This window comes from Erinaceus europaeus, chromosome 6 (assembly GCF_950295315.1).
Source record: "Erinaceus europaeus chromosome 6, mEriEur2.1, whole genome shotgun sequence".
NCBI classification, from domain to species: Eukaryota; Metazoa; Chordata; class Mammalia; order Eulipotyphla; family Erinaceidae; genus Erinaceus; species Erinaceus europaeus.
In genome coordinates, this window is record NC_080167.1 from 16,778,326 (window position 1) to 16,793,749 (window position 15,424).

At 42.3% G+C, this 15,424-nt stretch overlaps 1 protein-coding gene across 2 annotated transcripts in view; it reads right to left on the bottom strand.

The window, feature by feature from the left end:
• Positions 1-7,201: 7,201 nt before the first annotated feature.
• Positions 7,202-15,424, bottom strand: part of SBNO1 (strawberry notch homolog 1) — a 70,015-nt gene continuing 61,792 nt past the window's right edge. For both annotated transcript variants that reach the window (XM_060193232.1, XM_060193231.1), the window contains exons 30-32: positions 15,221-15,297; positions 14,293-14,486; positions 7,202-13,283 (exon numbers count right to left, since the gene is read on the bottom strand). In XM_060193232.1, coding sequence (XP_060049215.1) covers positions 13,141-13,283; positions 14,293-14,486; positions 15,221-15,297 — 414 coding nt within the window. In that variant the 3' untranslated portion in view covers positions 7,202-13,140. The remainder of the gene's footprint in view (positions 13,284-14,292; positions 14,487-15,220; positions 15,298-15,424) is intronic.

A 15,424-nucleotide genomic window follows, 5' to 3' on the forward strand; every position in this document is an offset into this window, starting at 1 on the left:
GGGCAACAAAAGGGGAAAAATGGTCTCCAGGAGCAGTGGATTTGTGGTGCAGGCCCCGAATAATAACCAGTGCAATAACCCTGGAGGCAAAAAAAAAGAATATTACTCTGGTACGTGTGCTACCAGGAATTGGATTCAGCACTTCCTATTTGAGAGCCCACTGTTTTATCAGTTGTACCATCTCCTAGACCACCGACTGCAGGATTCCTATGGGATGTATGGAGGCTCAAACTTGAGTCAAACACAAGATAGAGCAAAGCAATCCCAAGGCAGGGAGGCAGGGCGGCAGGGCAACCAACTGAACACGTTATGTATTTATTTTTCCCTTTTGTTATCCTTGTTGTCTTTTTATTGTTGTTGTAGTTATTATTGTTATTGTTACTGATGTTGTCATTGTTGGATAGGACAGAGAGAAATGGAGAGAGGAGGGGAAGACAGAGAGGGGGAGAGAGAGATAGACACCTGCAGACCTGCCTCACCGCCTGTGAAGCGACTCCCCTGCAGTGGGGAGCCAGGGGCTCAAACCGGGATCCTTTTGCTGGTCCTTGTGCTTTGCGTCACGTGCATTTAACCCGCTGCACTACTGCCCTACTCCCGTTTAATCACTCTTAAAGCTTTCCCTCCCTACAGCTGAAGAGAGGAACCTGGGTCTTCACGATAGGTAATATGTGTGCTAAACCTGGTGTGCCACCACTTGGCCTCATCTCCCTCCCTCCCCTTTCTCTCTCAATTTCTCTCTATGCTTTAAAATTAATTAATTACATGAATAAAAATAACATAAAAGGCTGCCAGGAGCAGGTGGATCCTTTGTGCAGGTGCCAAGCCCCAATAGCCCTGATAGCAATAAATAAATAAATAAACACATGTCATTACTACCTGCCAGCAAGGAAAATACACAAAAAATAACTGTGGGAGGGGGTCGGGCGGTGGCGCAGTGGGTTAAGCGCATGTGGCGCAAAGCGCAGGGACCGGCGTAAGGATCCCGGTTCGAGCCCCCGGCTCCCCACCTGCAGGGGAGTCGCTTCACAGGCGGTGAAGCTTGTCTGCAGGTGTCTATCTTTCTCTCCCCTTCTCTGTCTTCCCCTCCTCTCTCCATTTCTCTCTGTCCTATCCAACAACAAATTGCATCAACAAGGGCAATAATAATAACCACAACAAAGCTACAACAAGGGCAACAAAAGGGGGGAAAAATGGCCTCCAGGAGCGGTGGATTCATGGTGCAGGCACCGAGCCCAGCAATAACCCTGGAGGAGGAAAAAGAAAAAGAAAAAAAAAAACTGTGGGAGCAGAAAACTTCCCAGAAACCCAATATTAACACAATGATTGAAAGCACTATATCATAGCTCTTGATCTGGGTGTAGTCAGGGCTTCTCACTGCTGCAGCCAGTGGGGCAGCTTCACAAAACACATCACTTCCTACAAAGGTTCACATTGTTGAATGCCCTATGAGTAACAATTTGGACTTGCCCAGCAATGAAAAGGCAGGAGCATGGATCTTTGTGAAAACAAATCTTGCCTGAAGATTTGTTAGAGCATTTTGGTGACCCTCCAAAGTTTCGCTAGGAAGGGGACTGAAGCAGTAATAAGAAATCTGCCTTGGGGCTGGGTGGTGGTGCACCTAGTTGGGGTACATGTTCCAATGCAGAAGGACCCAGGTCCAAGCCCCCAGACCCAACCTGCAGGGGGGAAAACTTTGTGAGTGGTGAAGCAGTGCTGCAGGTGTCTCTCTCTCTCTCCCTATCTCCCCCTTCCCTCTTGATTTCTGGTTGTCTCTAGTCAACAAGATAATACAGGGAGCTGGGCGGTAGCGCAGCGGGTTAAGCGTGCGTGGTGCAGAGTACAAGGGTCCAGGTTTGAGCCCCCGGTTCCCAACCTGTAGGGGAGTCACTACAGGTGGTGAAGCAGGTCTGCAGGTGTCTTTCTCTCCCCCTCTCTGTCTTCCCCTCCTCTCTCCATATCTCTCTGTCCTACCCAACAGTGGCATCAATAACAACAATAGTAACTACAACAATAAAACAAGGGCAACAAAAGGGAATAAATAAATACTAAAAAAAACAACAACTGCCTTTTAGGGCCAGGAAGTGGTACAGCTGGGTAAGCACCGACTCCCCCCCCTTTTTTGTATTATATTTATTTACTGGTTAAAGACAGTCAGAAATCGAGAGCAAGGGAGAGACAGAGAGGGAGAGAGACAGAGAGACACCTGCAACCCTGCTTCACCACTTGCAAAGTTTTCCCCCTGCAGGTGGGGACAAGGGGCTCAAACCTGGGACCTCGCACATTGCAACATGTGTGCTCAACCAGGTGGCCACCACCCGGCCCCTTAGTTTTTTTTTTTTTTAATATTTATTTATTTAGGGAGTTGTGTGGTAGCACAACGAGTTAAGTGCACGTGACGCAAAGCGAAAGGATCCCAGTTTGAGCCCCCGACTCCCCACCTGTAGGGGAGTCGCTTCATAGGTGGTGAAGCAGGTCTAAAGGTGTCTTTCTCTATTCTGTCTTCTCCTCCTCTCTCCATTTCTCTCTGTCCTATCCAACAATGACGACATCAACAATAACTACAATAAAAACAACAAAGGCAACAAAAAGGAAATAAGTAAATAAATATTAAAAAAATTAAAAAGAACAAAAAATTTATTTATTCCCTTTGGTTGCCCTTGTTTTATTATTGTAGTTATTACTGATGTTGTCGTTGTTGGATAGGACAGAGAGAAATGGAGAGAGGACAAGCAGATAGAGAGGGGGAGAGAGAGACACCTGCAGACCTGCTTCACCCCCTGTGAAGCGACTCCTCTGCAGGTGGGGAGTGAGGGGCTCGAACCGGGATCCTTACGCAGGTCCTTGCGCTTCACGCCACCTGACAGATGTCTTTCCCTTTCCTTCTATGTCCCTTTTCCCTCTCAATCCCTTCTTTCTCTATCCAATAATAAAAAGGAAAAAAATAGAAAAATAGGAAGGAAGGAAGGAAGGAAGGAAGGAAGAAAAAAGAAAGAAAGAAAGAAAGAAAGAAAGAAAGAAAGAAAGAAAAAGAATTCTGCTTTTCAGCTAGGGAAATAACTCTTTTGGGAAAGCATCAGCCAGTTTGATCGCAGGCAGCACATGTACCAGTATGATGCTCTGCTTGCCCCTCCCATTAATTTTTTTTTTTTTTTTTTTTACCAAGAGCACTGTTCAGCTCTGGCTATGGTGGTGCGGGGGTTTGAACCTGGGACTTGATGGAGCCTCAGGCATGAGAGTCTGTTTACATAACCATTATGCTATCTACCCTCAGCCCCCCATTAAAAATTTTTATGTTTATTTACTTATTGACTAGAAACAGTCAGAAATCTAGAGGGGAAGGGGTGATGGAAAGGGGGGGCCAGGTGGTGGCACACTGGTTAAGTGCATGAATCACAGTGCACAAGGACCCAGGTTTGAGCCCCTGGTCCCCACCTGCAGGGGAAAAGCTTCATGAGTGGTGAAGCAGGGCTGCAGGTGTCTCTCTGTCTCTCCCTCTCGACCTCCCACTTGCCTCTCAATTTCTCTCCATCTCTATCAGACAAAAAAATTAAGTAAAAAAAAAAGAAAGAAAGAAAGAAAGAAAGAAAGGGAGAGAGATACCTGCAGCTGTGCTTCACCACTTATGAAACTTTCCCCCTGCAGATGGGGACCGGGGCCTTGAACCTGGGTCCTTGAGCATTGTAATATGTGCACTCAACCTGGTGCACTACCACCTGGCTCTGCTTGCCTCTTTCCCTCAACAAAATAATTTAAAAAAAAATGCAAGTAAAAGGCCACCTTAGGAAGAAGTGTATGTGCCACCCTGTTCTCATCTGGCTGTTGACTTGTTCAAGTAATAACCATTGAAAGGAAGCCTTGCAAACTGCAGGCATATGGAGAGTCCATCTAGCCCTCCCTTACTTTTGCAGGATCATTATTGGTAATCTGTAAGTAAACACCTTGGTTTGGAGCCAGCAGCTGCAGCACTTGCCTTTTCCACCCAGCAACGCACCTGACGTCCACAGTGGGCAGCTTTAAGAGGACGAAGCCAAGTTGTTGAGACTTGGGCTCTAAAAATAAAGCATATTGCACATTTCTTTTAGCCTCCTTTCTCTCCATACAGGCCACCACAGATGGCTCCTTTACATCATGCTTGCAAATGACTAGCTGATAAATATTCATACTTATGGAAATTGCCTTGTACATACTCTAAACCCCTTCTCGAGTTAACATTTGTGCATTTCAGACCTCGGGGGTGCTGGCCCCTCCTTCATGGGCTCTGTCCTTTGATTTTTTTTTTTTTTATCTTTATTTATTTACTGGAGACAGCCAGAAATCGAGAGGGAAGGTGATAAAGAGCGAGAGAGACAGAGAGACACCTGCAGCACTGCTTCACCACTCGCAAAGCTTTCCCCCTGCAGGTGGGGACTGGGGACTCAAACCCAGGTCCTTGAGCACTGTAATGTGTGCGCTCAACCAGGTGCACCACCACCCGGCCCCGGCTCTGTCCTTTGTGATCACACATGCCAGTTCATATCTCTTTGACTCATCTGTTTAGGCCAGGTTTCCTTCCTTTCTTTAACGATTTACGAATCAGTGAAGGTAGGGGGACGTGCACATGCGCACCAGCATAATTATGGCACACACCATGCTGGGGATTGAACTCAGGACCTCACCCGAGAGTCCAATATACTTGATCCACTGTGCCATCTCCCAGGTTGCCAGGGCAGAGGTTCTCAACCAGTGATTTCACCCCTTGAGGTCACTGGGCAGTTCTGAAGACATTTTGGGTTGACAAGTGTGGGAGAGATGTGTATGTATTATATAGTGGTTAGAGCAACCTCACCATTTATGGTACTCCCATGTGATGGGGCTTGAACCTATAGCTTAGAGTCTGGAGAGACAGTTCCGTCGTTAGAGCACCTACTTGTAATCTCAGGCTCAAACCCAAGGCCTCATGCATGGAAGGATACACTCGACTGTGTGAGCTCTCTTTTGTTGCCATCATTAGGACCTCCTGGGACTTTGTGTCAGTAGGATTCCACCATGCCAGACAGATTTTACTTTTCAGATAGAGAGGGAGGGAGACACCACAGCACTGACTGCTTCACTGCTCATGAAGCTTCCCCTCTGATATAAGACACCTGCAGACCTGCTTCACCGCTTGTGAAGCGACTCCCCTGCAGGTGGGGAGCCAGGGCTCAAATGGGGATCCTTAAGCCGGTGCTTGCGCTTTGTGCCACGTGCACTTAACCCACTGCACTACCGCCCAACTCCCGCTGGATACCTGTGGTACTGCTCCATGACATGTGAAACTTACCCCCCTGCAAGTGTGGTTGGAGGCTTGAACCCTGGTCCCTGTGCATGCTGGTGTGTATTACTAGCAGGTGTGCTACCACCTGGCCTTTTTTTTTAATTATTTTTTTTTTCTATTTCTTTTTTTAAAAAATTTATTTCTTTATTGGGGAATTAATGTTTTACATTCAACAGTAAATACAATAGTTTGTACATGCATAACATTCCCCAGTTTCCCATTTAACAATACAACCCCCATATGTCATTTATTCCCCTTCATGGACCTGTATTATCTCCTTTTTTTAAAAAAATATTTTATTTATTCATGAGAAAGATAGGAGAGAAAGAACCAGACATCACTCTGGTACATGTGCTGCCAGGGATTGAACTCGGGACCTCATGCTTGAGAGTCCAATACTTTATCCACTGCGCCACCTCCCGGACCACTCTCTCCTTTTTTTTTTTAAATATGTATTTTATTTGGATAGAGACAGAGAAATCGAGAGAGGACTGGGGAAATAGACACCTGCAGACCAGCTTCACCACTCGTGAAGCTTTCCCCCTACAGGTGGGGGCCAGGAGATTGAACCTGGGTCCTTGTGCAGGGTAGCATGTGTGCTCAATCAGGTGCACCATCACCTGGTCTGTCTTTTGGCAGTCTAATACCTTCTCCCGCACACTGCTTTTCCAGACAGCAATTTCTTGCCAACTACTTGAGGTGGGAATGGGACCACCAGTCCTGGCTTCTGAGGAGTGAGGTGACGATGGTTAAGTACACCTTGTTGGGGTAGTGGATTCTCACACACACACACACACACACACACCTATCTGTGGCCTCATGCTTGAGAGTTCAATGCTTTAACTTCCTGGGCTTTTCCTGCAGCCCTGACTCATCACTCATGAAGCTTCTACCCTGCAGGCTGGATGGAGCCAGGGGGCCTGAACCAGGTCCTTGCACATTGTAATGTGTGTGCTCAACCAGGTGTGTTACCACAAAGCCCCAGGCTGCTTTTAAGGTTTAAAATTTTTTCTCCTGTCAGGGTTATTGGAGCTTTGTGCCTACATGACTCCACCACTCCCAGCATTTTTTTTTTTTTAGATTTTACTTATTTATGAGAAAGATAGGAGAAAGAACCAGACAGCACTCTGGCACATGTGTTGTCAGGGATCAAACTCGGGACCTCATGCTTGAGAGTCCAAAGCTTTTATCACTGTGCCACCTCCCAGACCATTTTTTTTTTTTTTTTTGTAGGCAGGCAGGGCGTTTGGCATACAGTGCTGGTGGCTCAGTACTAGCTTAAAGGACGTGAGAGGTCGCCTGGACTTGTGGAAATGTGCTCTTTTCCTTTTTTTATGTTTATTTTTCCTTTTGTTGCCCTTGTTTTTCATGGCTGTTGTAGTTATTGATGTCATCGTTGTTAGATGGGACAGAGAGAAATAGAGAGAGGAGGGGAAGACAGAGAGGGGGAGAATGATGACACCTGCAGACCTGCTTCACCGCCTGTGAAGTGACTCCCCTGCAGGTGGGTGGGGAGCTGGGGGGCTCGAACCGGTCCTTGCGCTTTGCACCACTTGCACATAACCCACTGGGCTACTGCTTGACTCCTCCCCCCCTTTTTTAAAGAGATGAGACAGACATAGAAAAGGAACTAGAGGGAGAGGCAGAGGAGGAAAAGCACTTGCAGCACTGCTCCCTTGCGGGTCTGGTGCTGGAGCCCAGATCCTCAAGTGTGCACTATGTCCCCTGACCCCCATTTTATTGTTTATGCAGGTCCTGCCTCCTACCAGGTAAGCCATTCCTCCTGGTCACTTTAGTTCATTATAAATTCATGCAGATTAAATCAAGCCCTCAGATGGAAAGAATCCTGGTGGAACTGAAGATACAGCTCCAACAGGTGGTCAGAATCCAGTCAAATGAAACACAACATAAAGAGAACCAACATATTCGCAGTTTAATTTATTTAAGAATCTTACAAAAAAAATAAAAGAAACCTAAATACAAACTTTGTTAAGCTTCATTTTCTTTTTTTTTTTAAACTTGCATGGGTAAACCTCACTAAATGCAGCCAATACATCTTTATTGCATGAGACCCAATTCTATTTAAAGTTACATATCAAAATGATTGGAACAATGGTTTCTGGACAGTTGTTACTGTATCACCAAGGAAGGCTGAATGAAGCAGTGCAGTATTATCAGAACAGTGCGTACCCTTGTATACCAACAGACATTCAAAACAGAGTAGCAATATAAAAAGGGATATTAAAAAAAGAGAACAAAATAAAACAAACCAACAGAGTTTACATCCACCTTTGTTTCAAATTGTCTTTGGATTCCATCATATGTTGTCTCAAGATGCACCATGTCAGATTAGTAAAGGAAGATCTATGCCTACATATAAAAGTAGCCTTTGCTCAGCAGAGGTAGAACCTGGCAAAAGTTTTATTGCAGAGATACAGTGCACCTCTTCCCACTTCTCATGGTTGATGGTAGATACGAGTGGTTATTGAAAAATAATATCAGTAGTTGGCTAATTCAGTACAAACCATGAACAGGATGGTTTTTGTTTTTTTTTTTTTTTGTATGTGGTGAGACTGTTATGTGCTATGTAGAAAAAAGCTCTCTGCCCCATAAAGTGGAATTCAGAAAGAAGGGTTAAGCTTCCTTACCCTCTTCAGTGCTGAAAATACTGTTACAGCATGAAAGGCCCTCAGGACAGGGTTATCAGAAAAGCGGGGTTGGGGAAGGGATTATCATTAAGAGGCCAGTAGACTGACCATCAAAAAGCCTAAGGTTGAATCGAATAATCAAAACAATGATTTTCCCAAGCAGCATCCTGTTGCTGACTGCACTACTGGGGTCCTGGCCTCAACGGATCCTGCATCTCACCATCTGAGAGGGTGGCTGCTGCAAACCACCCAGCAGAACAACTCCATGAGCACCAGAGGAAGAAAGCGGGCTAATAAGAGAACCTGCGACAGCTCTAATCTAAGATGTAGATTCTGAAGGCTGATCTAAATGCAGACAACTTCCAAATTTCCAACATGTCCAAGTTCAGTAGCAATAAGTAAAACATGTACACAGAGGAATGGCAGTCTTTCCTCAATATCTGTAAACAGAAACAATGTTTGTCCCCTAGTTGATCTGCTGTCATTTCCACGAGCCACACTTGGTCTTGCCTGCTGGCAGCACCACTGGCCAAGAATGCCACAACCCAGCTCAATTATGAGGTCTGCAGCCCATCAAAAAAGAAGAATTCACCTGTATAGCAGTGGAAAAAAGAGCTGTGTTGCTCTCGTGGACAATTATCCCTTCAATTCCATTCTTTAATATCACCAGAAACTACAGACACAAGCCCCTGCCTGCTAGAAACCACCTTACTAGAGCAGAAGCCATAACCTGTGTTCCTGGCAGAGTAAATGTCTGATCGTTGTTTTAGGCTGTGAATCTTAAGGAAACACAATCTGCAGCAGTGGCAGGTCATAAAAAAGGGTCACTGTTTCGGATCAGCAAGCTTTCTCACACAGTTGAAGGATTTGGTGCAGGTTTGAAAACTGTTAAGGGTAGGAGCAAGCTAGGGCTACTGCAGAACTAAGTTTGATCCCAAAAGCACTGAAGAAGTTAGAGGAGCTTATAGAAGTCTGAGGAAGCAAAGATTTGTATGTGAAAACATCAGGCTCACAACAGCGTCCAAAGAGCAACATAAATGAGTATACTAGTCATAACAACAGTATCAGAAATTGCACTCAGTACATCTCCCCAATACAATGCATTGCACACAGTAAAAACTGGTAATTAAAAAAAAAAAAGCAAAACATAATCAAACATGTTGCAAAGTAGTAACACAAAACAAAGGAATTACAAACTAAAGATGCAAAACTGAATTCTAAGACATTAAATCAACTAAAGTTTTTCCATACATTTCTACATTTGGAGGGGAGAAAAACAGATGCCTCATGAGAAGTTAAGAAAAGAATAAATAGTATTGAAGGGAGGAGGAAATGGGAAAAACAAGTGGGTGGGTCCCAATTTACAAGAAATATTTACATTCAGAATTGAAAAGTTCTATATATACACATTATATACATACATATATATACATATATATATGTATATATATATATGCACAGCTAAAATCAGGTGGGCTTTAGATTTCACCTCAAGTACTCTGAGAAATCACCACCTAGCTTGAGCTACAGATATTTAGTAGTTCCTTCATCTTCATGCCCTCAAGAGACAATGGTTTTTGCTCTCAGCTTGTAGTCATAATACAGACTGCTTGCTACATTCCAGCAACAAAGTGTGTGTGTGGTGTTGGCTGGGGAGACCTCAGATACAGGGTAGGTGGTCAACAAATGCCACCATTACAGTGGTTGCCTTTGCCACTTAAATTCCTCAACTATCCAAGCCCAGCCTAAGAACTCATCTTAGAAACTAACAATTACTTTCATTTAAAATGAGACTATTTGGATAGGGACCTCCCTTTTAATATCTTATTAAGAAAAAAAAAAAAAACTCCTCCACTCATCCCCCCCCTTCTGCTCCCTCTCTCATAAATACAGTTGTGTCAATCATTTCTAATCTACTACACTCTGCTTGCCCCTGTGCTAATCTGGACAGTGGAGGAAGCAGGGGGAAAGGCTCCCTTTATACAACTATAATGACACCATGGTCTCCTGCCTTGCCTGTTGTTTTAATGGCATGACCTGATGGCTAGCAACTGAATGCTCCAGAGGCTACAGTTTAAGAAATTTGTGCCTGTACTGTACTATATTCTCTGGAGCTTGATAAACTACAACTTTTACTGTTGTAATTCAAAATGGTTTCTGAACTCTAATAAACCGGGTTGAAATAAATATATATAGAGAGATATACACATATTACTACATTGCTTTGGATGCAAGTTTTTGCTAATTTATATACAATGTAAAGATATGGAAGAGTGTATCTGCAATTTAGCAGCAAAAAGAGAACATTGCTTAAGATATTTATTTTTTGACAAAGTTGTTTGTAAAGAAACACTCTTAATATTTAGGAATTTGAATTGATACCTATACCAGATAATCCCACTAAACTGCAGGCAAGGATCTTTGTAATATGAAGGCTGCTAAATTAGGGGATATTTATTTTCCCCTAGGATAACTTCTGTACAGTTCTGGACTTAAAGAGTTGCTTTTTTTTTTTTTTTTTTTGCACAACTTACAGTGTAAAAGTCTGAAAACACTAACATGATTTATAATTAAATCTCTGTGCTCAGAGCCATATTGCTAGAAAGGAAGAAAAGGCATTGCAGGGGCCAAATGGAGTCATACTGGGTTCAACAAGGCCTGAGTTTAGACATGGAATTTAGATATTTAATACAAGGACCTGTTTGAAAGAGTTAAGTTACTTGATTTTTGACAGAGGAGGACCTTGAATGCTGGGTTTTCCCTTGCTAGCCAAACTGAACTTGATGACTGAGATAAGGGCACAGTGTAAAGGTCATATGTTCACCTCCAGAGAGAGGCCCAAGATAGGCGAGGGCACATTGCACCCCAGCTCCCCTTCCATTTACACTGATCATCAACTTGGAGAGTTTTCAGAAGTCTTATAGTTTTTGTCTTACTAAAAATGGAAAAACAAAACAAAAACCACACCCCACAATGTCATTCAATAAAAAACAAAAACATACGCATGTCCTTTTGTGTCAAGACAGCTTTTCCCAGAGCAAACATTGTATTATGGGGATTATTTAATTAAATTATGGGGTCAATTAATTGCAAGCTCAGTAAGCCCAATCCAGATGCTAGAAAAAACACAATCATGACCTGCCGTGGGCAACAAAATAAAATCCACACACAAAAAGGGGAAGCTGGGCTAGTGAGCCAACAGCCTTTGAGAGTTTAACTTTCCCGGCATCAATTGGTTATACAATTGAGTCTGTTATGTCTCCTCTCCCCAGAGCTATTTTCACACAGAATACTGATGGAAGCTGAGTGGGTAGTTTAAAGACAGGAACCTGGAGGTTTTTCTGAAGGCAGGACAACTCTACTCCTGGCCAGGTGGGTCTAGTGGTCTTGATAAGGGACATTAATATTCATATGGATTACTGCCTGAGATAGAGGGAATAGACTGAGGATAAAAAAAGTTGCATCCGCTGGGCAAAGAATGCCAAAGAACAGAACCTATTCTCAATTTGTTCTCTTAGGCAGGCTTCAAGAATAAATAAAGTCAAATAAAATGAACTTGACAAAAATCAAATTCAGTCTTTTAAAAACAAAAATCCAAGTTTTTCCTCATTTCACACATATCTCAACCTGATTCTGTGAGAAGACTAAAAAGTAGCAAAATAGAACAATTCAACTTGAGAAACATTCTAAAAGTATTACTATTTCACCCCTCCTTACCCACTCAATTGTGACAGGTAAGTTTTAAGCCAAAATAATAGGCTATCTAGAATGCTGAGCAACGTACAAATTCTGTAAAATCTCATTCCAGACTACTTCTGAAGATGATTCAGGCCTAAACAAGAGTCCACTTCTTGTTAGTATAGTAACTTTTATTTGACATCTGCAAAGATTGTGGTATCTTGCAGCTTTTGACCAGGTTTATACAATCTCAATTTTTCAATAGTGCAACTTGTGCAAGCAAGAAGAAAGAGGAAACAAACAAACAAAAACTTGTCCCCCTCATTTGTTTTATAAACATTATAGGCAAAACAAAACTTACCCATATTATAGATAAGCGTCTATTCACATTTGTACATTACCATTTTTAACAGCTTGAGATAAACTCTACAATGTCTTACATCACATAAACAATATTCAAGTTACTGGGTAACAATAACAACAACAAAACATACAGCAGAAGCCTCAAGTGTCTCCTCATTGTCTAGTTTACAACTCAAGTATGGCATCCTTTTTTATGAGTGACAAAGCAAATTAAGACAAAAAAAAAAAAAAAGAGTAAGATGAAGCCAATTTGTATTTCTTTCTAAAACTGTCTTTAAGATAAGGAAAATGTCATTTTAGGAGAAGCAGGCTTGTAGCCATTTTTGCAGTACACATGTAAGAAGGAATACTATTAATACATTAAAATGAACCTTTTAAGAGTTTTATCACAAAAAAAGTATGTACTCACTACTTTGACCAGAAACCTGGGCAGGAAGAATAAGTGTGGGGTAGAGGGAGAGACTCACAGGGTTAGAAGCAATACCCAGGTATAGACACTATAAAATGCAATAACCAATGCTGTACATCTACAAACGTTTCTCTCCATTACTTGAGTTCTGTGTTAATCTTGTTTACGCATGCTTTCAAAAACATGCACTGTCAGATAAAAACTAGAAAAGAACCTGAATGCATGATATACAACCTTTCATTTCATGCTTCAATAAGCCTACTATTTAATAGGTTGGAAAAAGAAACCATTATGTATTTCCTATACTTACAGACTCAAAATACATGCATCCGGGGAGGACTCCCCACAGTAATGGCATGGATGGACTGCATTAACCCTGAGCACTGTAGAACATAAAAGTAAAGCCAGTATGGGAAGTTCCAAGCATTTTTAAACCAACTGTGGTTTTTATCTTTAACAAATTCACAGACTGACACACATGTACACAGAAGACCCTCTGCTGACCCAAAGTAAAAATATGTGGGAAGTACCATGGGAAAAGCAAATGGAAAGACTTGTACCCCCATCGGCACTGCTGATTTTCAGTTTTGCTGTCTATTCCAGGTTTGTCCTTATTCCCTCCAAAATGAACTAGAGAGCACAACTGAAAAAAAGAAAATTTTTTCTCTTTGGAAACTGTCCCTGATTTTTATGCAAATGATATGCTTCAACAGCATTTCTGATACAGCCATTTTGAAACCTGTGTGTCCTTATGTGTTGCTCAAGTTGGCGATGCTCTGTGGGTGACGCTGCTGCCAGAGCTGTTTCTGCTGAACTGCGAGCTGTTGAGACTGGTCTGAAGTGGAAAGAAGATTAACAAGCGGGGACACACAATTTGCTGGAATGATCAAACCTGTAATCAGAAACAAAAATCATGAAAGCAGTATTTAGGAGAGACCACCATGTATGTGATATGCAAATTCGAGTTAAGAGTAATGAATATCTAATAATTAAAATAAACAATTCAGGAGCAAGCCGATTTCTCAGCTATGTTTTCATAAATATTTAAGTATATGCACTGTCTACTTAGTGGAGGAACAGAACGTCAACTGTTATTCCACCCTCTACCCATTTTTACCAGAGCACTGCTCAGCTCTGGCTTATGCAAGGGATATAACTTGCGACCTCAGAGCCTCAAGCTTGAAAGTCTTTTGCAGAACCATTATGTTTTCTCCCCAGCACATACTACAGTATCTTTCTACCTATTATCTTTAACACTGCCACAAAGGAAACTCCAGTCTGGCATGTACTAATGCACAGAAAAGACTACAGTGAGGCTCTAGGTGCTGTTCAGTGGCTTCCTGACAACACATGGAGTATGTGGGGGCAGCTCTAGGGAAGTCATGCTGTGGTGTCTTTAAAGGAGGGAGTCGGGCTGTAGCGCAGCAGGCTAAGCGCACGTGGTGCAAAGCGCAAGGATCGGTGCAAGGATCCTGGTTTGAGCCCCAGCTCCCCACCTGCAGGGGAGTCGCTTCACAGGTGGTGAAGCAGGTCTGCAGGTGTCTATCTTTCTCTCTCCCTGTCTTCCCATCCTCTCTCCATTTCTCTCTGTCCTATCCTACAAAGATGAAATCAATAACAGTAATAATTACAATAAAAAACAAGGGCAACAAAAAGGAATAAATAAAATTTTAAATTAAATAAAAAAATAATTTAAAAAATTATATTAAAAAATTTAAATCAAAAAGTTAAATAATAAAAAAATCTGGCTGAGTGTGTGGGAGCAGGCAAATTAGCTCACTTGAATGTGGAGTTCTACCTCACTAATGGAACTGATGCAAAGATTCAAAGATGTCAGAAGCAAAATTAGAAGGGATTAATAAAGGGGGGGGGGTACTCAAACCAATTAAAAACCAACTCACCTACAATCCGCTGTCCATCCTCTGTTCTTAGCCGAACTATCTGCATTTTCACATTTGTGCCACTGACAGATGCTAGAACACCTTCAACCTTCGTCCAGACACTTAGTACTGAACCACACAATACATAATATGTGCGACAACGAAGACCTATTTCACAAACTAATCCCAAGCTTGCTTTTTTGCAATTGCCACGCCTATGGGGGGAGATAATAGAGATACACATATTTAAAATGCACACATATATACAGGCACACAGAACTGTCAAATGGAAAATGTTTACAAATGCTTTCTTAAATTACAATACATATTTACACGTTTGGAGATATGCTTTCCAAACAAATGACATTACAGATATCGGTTCCCCCTGGACTACCTGGGTTATGTTAAGCTTTCATCGTCTGTGTGACTCCTGGAAAGACTCTTTTCTTCCAGACAGATGGCAAAAGACAAAGAGAAGGTAGTTCAATATAGTGACAAAGGGCTTGGGCTTGAACTAGGGTCCTCAAGCCTGGGCATTCTTCTACTGGGTGAACTCTCTATCAGTCCCTACTACAGAATTATCTACTAATTTTATTGTCACCAGGGTTATTGCTGAGGCTTGATACCTACCTACACAACAAATCTAGCCTATCCAGCAGCCCTTCCTCCCCCACCTTTCTTTTAATTGACAGGACAAAACCATTTTTGCAAACCATTATGCTATCTCATCAGTTTTAGCTGCCAGACAACAAGTGGCCAGAAATAACAAGGGGAGAGCAGAGGGGACAGCTAATAATGTGATCTACATATGTACAGTAGATATCCTGGATGCTACTGCAGCTAATAATCTACTCATGCATTTATGACAACAGATCCAAGAGTGAAGGTGTTTAAATTAAACCTTATTACACTTCAGAGAACATGACATGAAGAGCATAAAAATACGAACCAATATGCATGTGTACAAGTATCTGCAGATGAGTTATACTGATCTAACCAGTGAACCAGAGCATCATCAGAGACAACCTGTGAGAATAAGATTAAAGATCCATTAAAAGATTAAAAAAAAAAAGGTTGACTACATTCATCTCTACATAGTCCATATCACTTTTCTATTGGTTGTATTTGAAGGAGATTTATAAAGCCATGATGA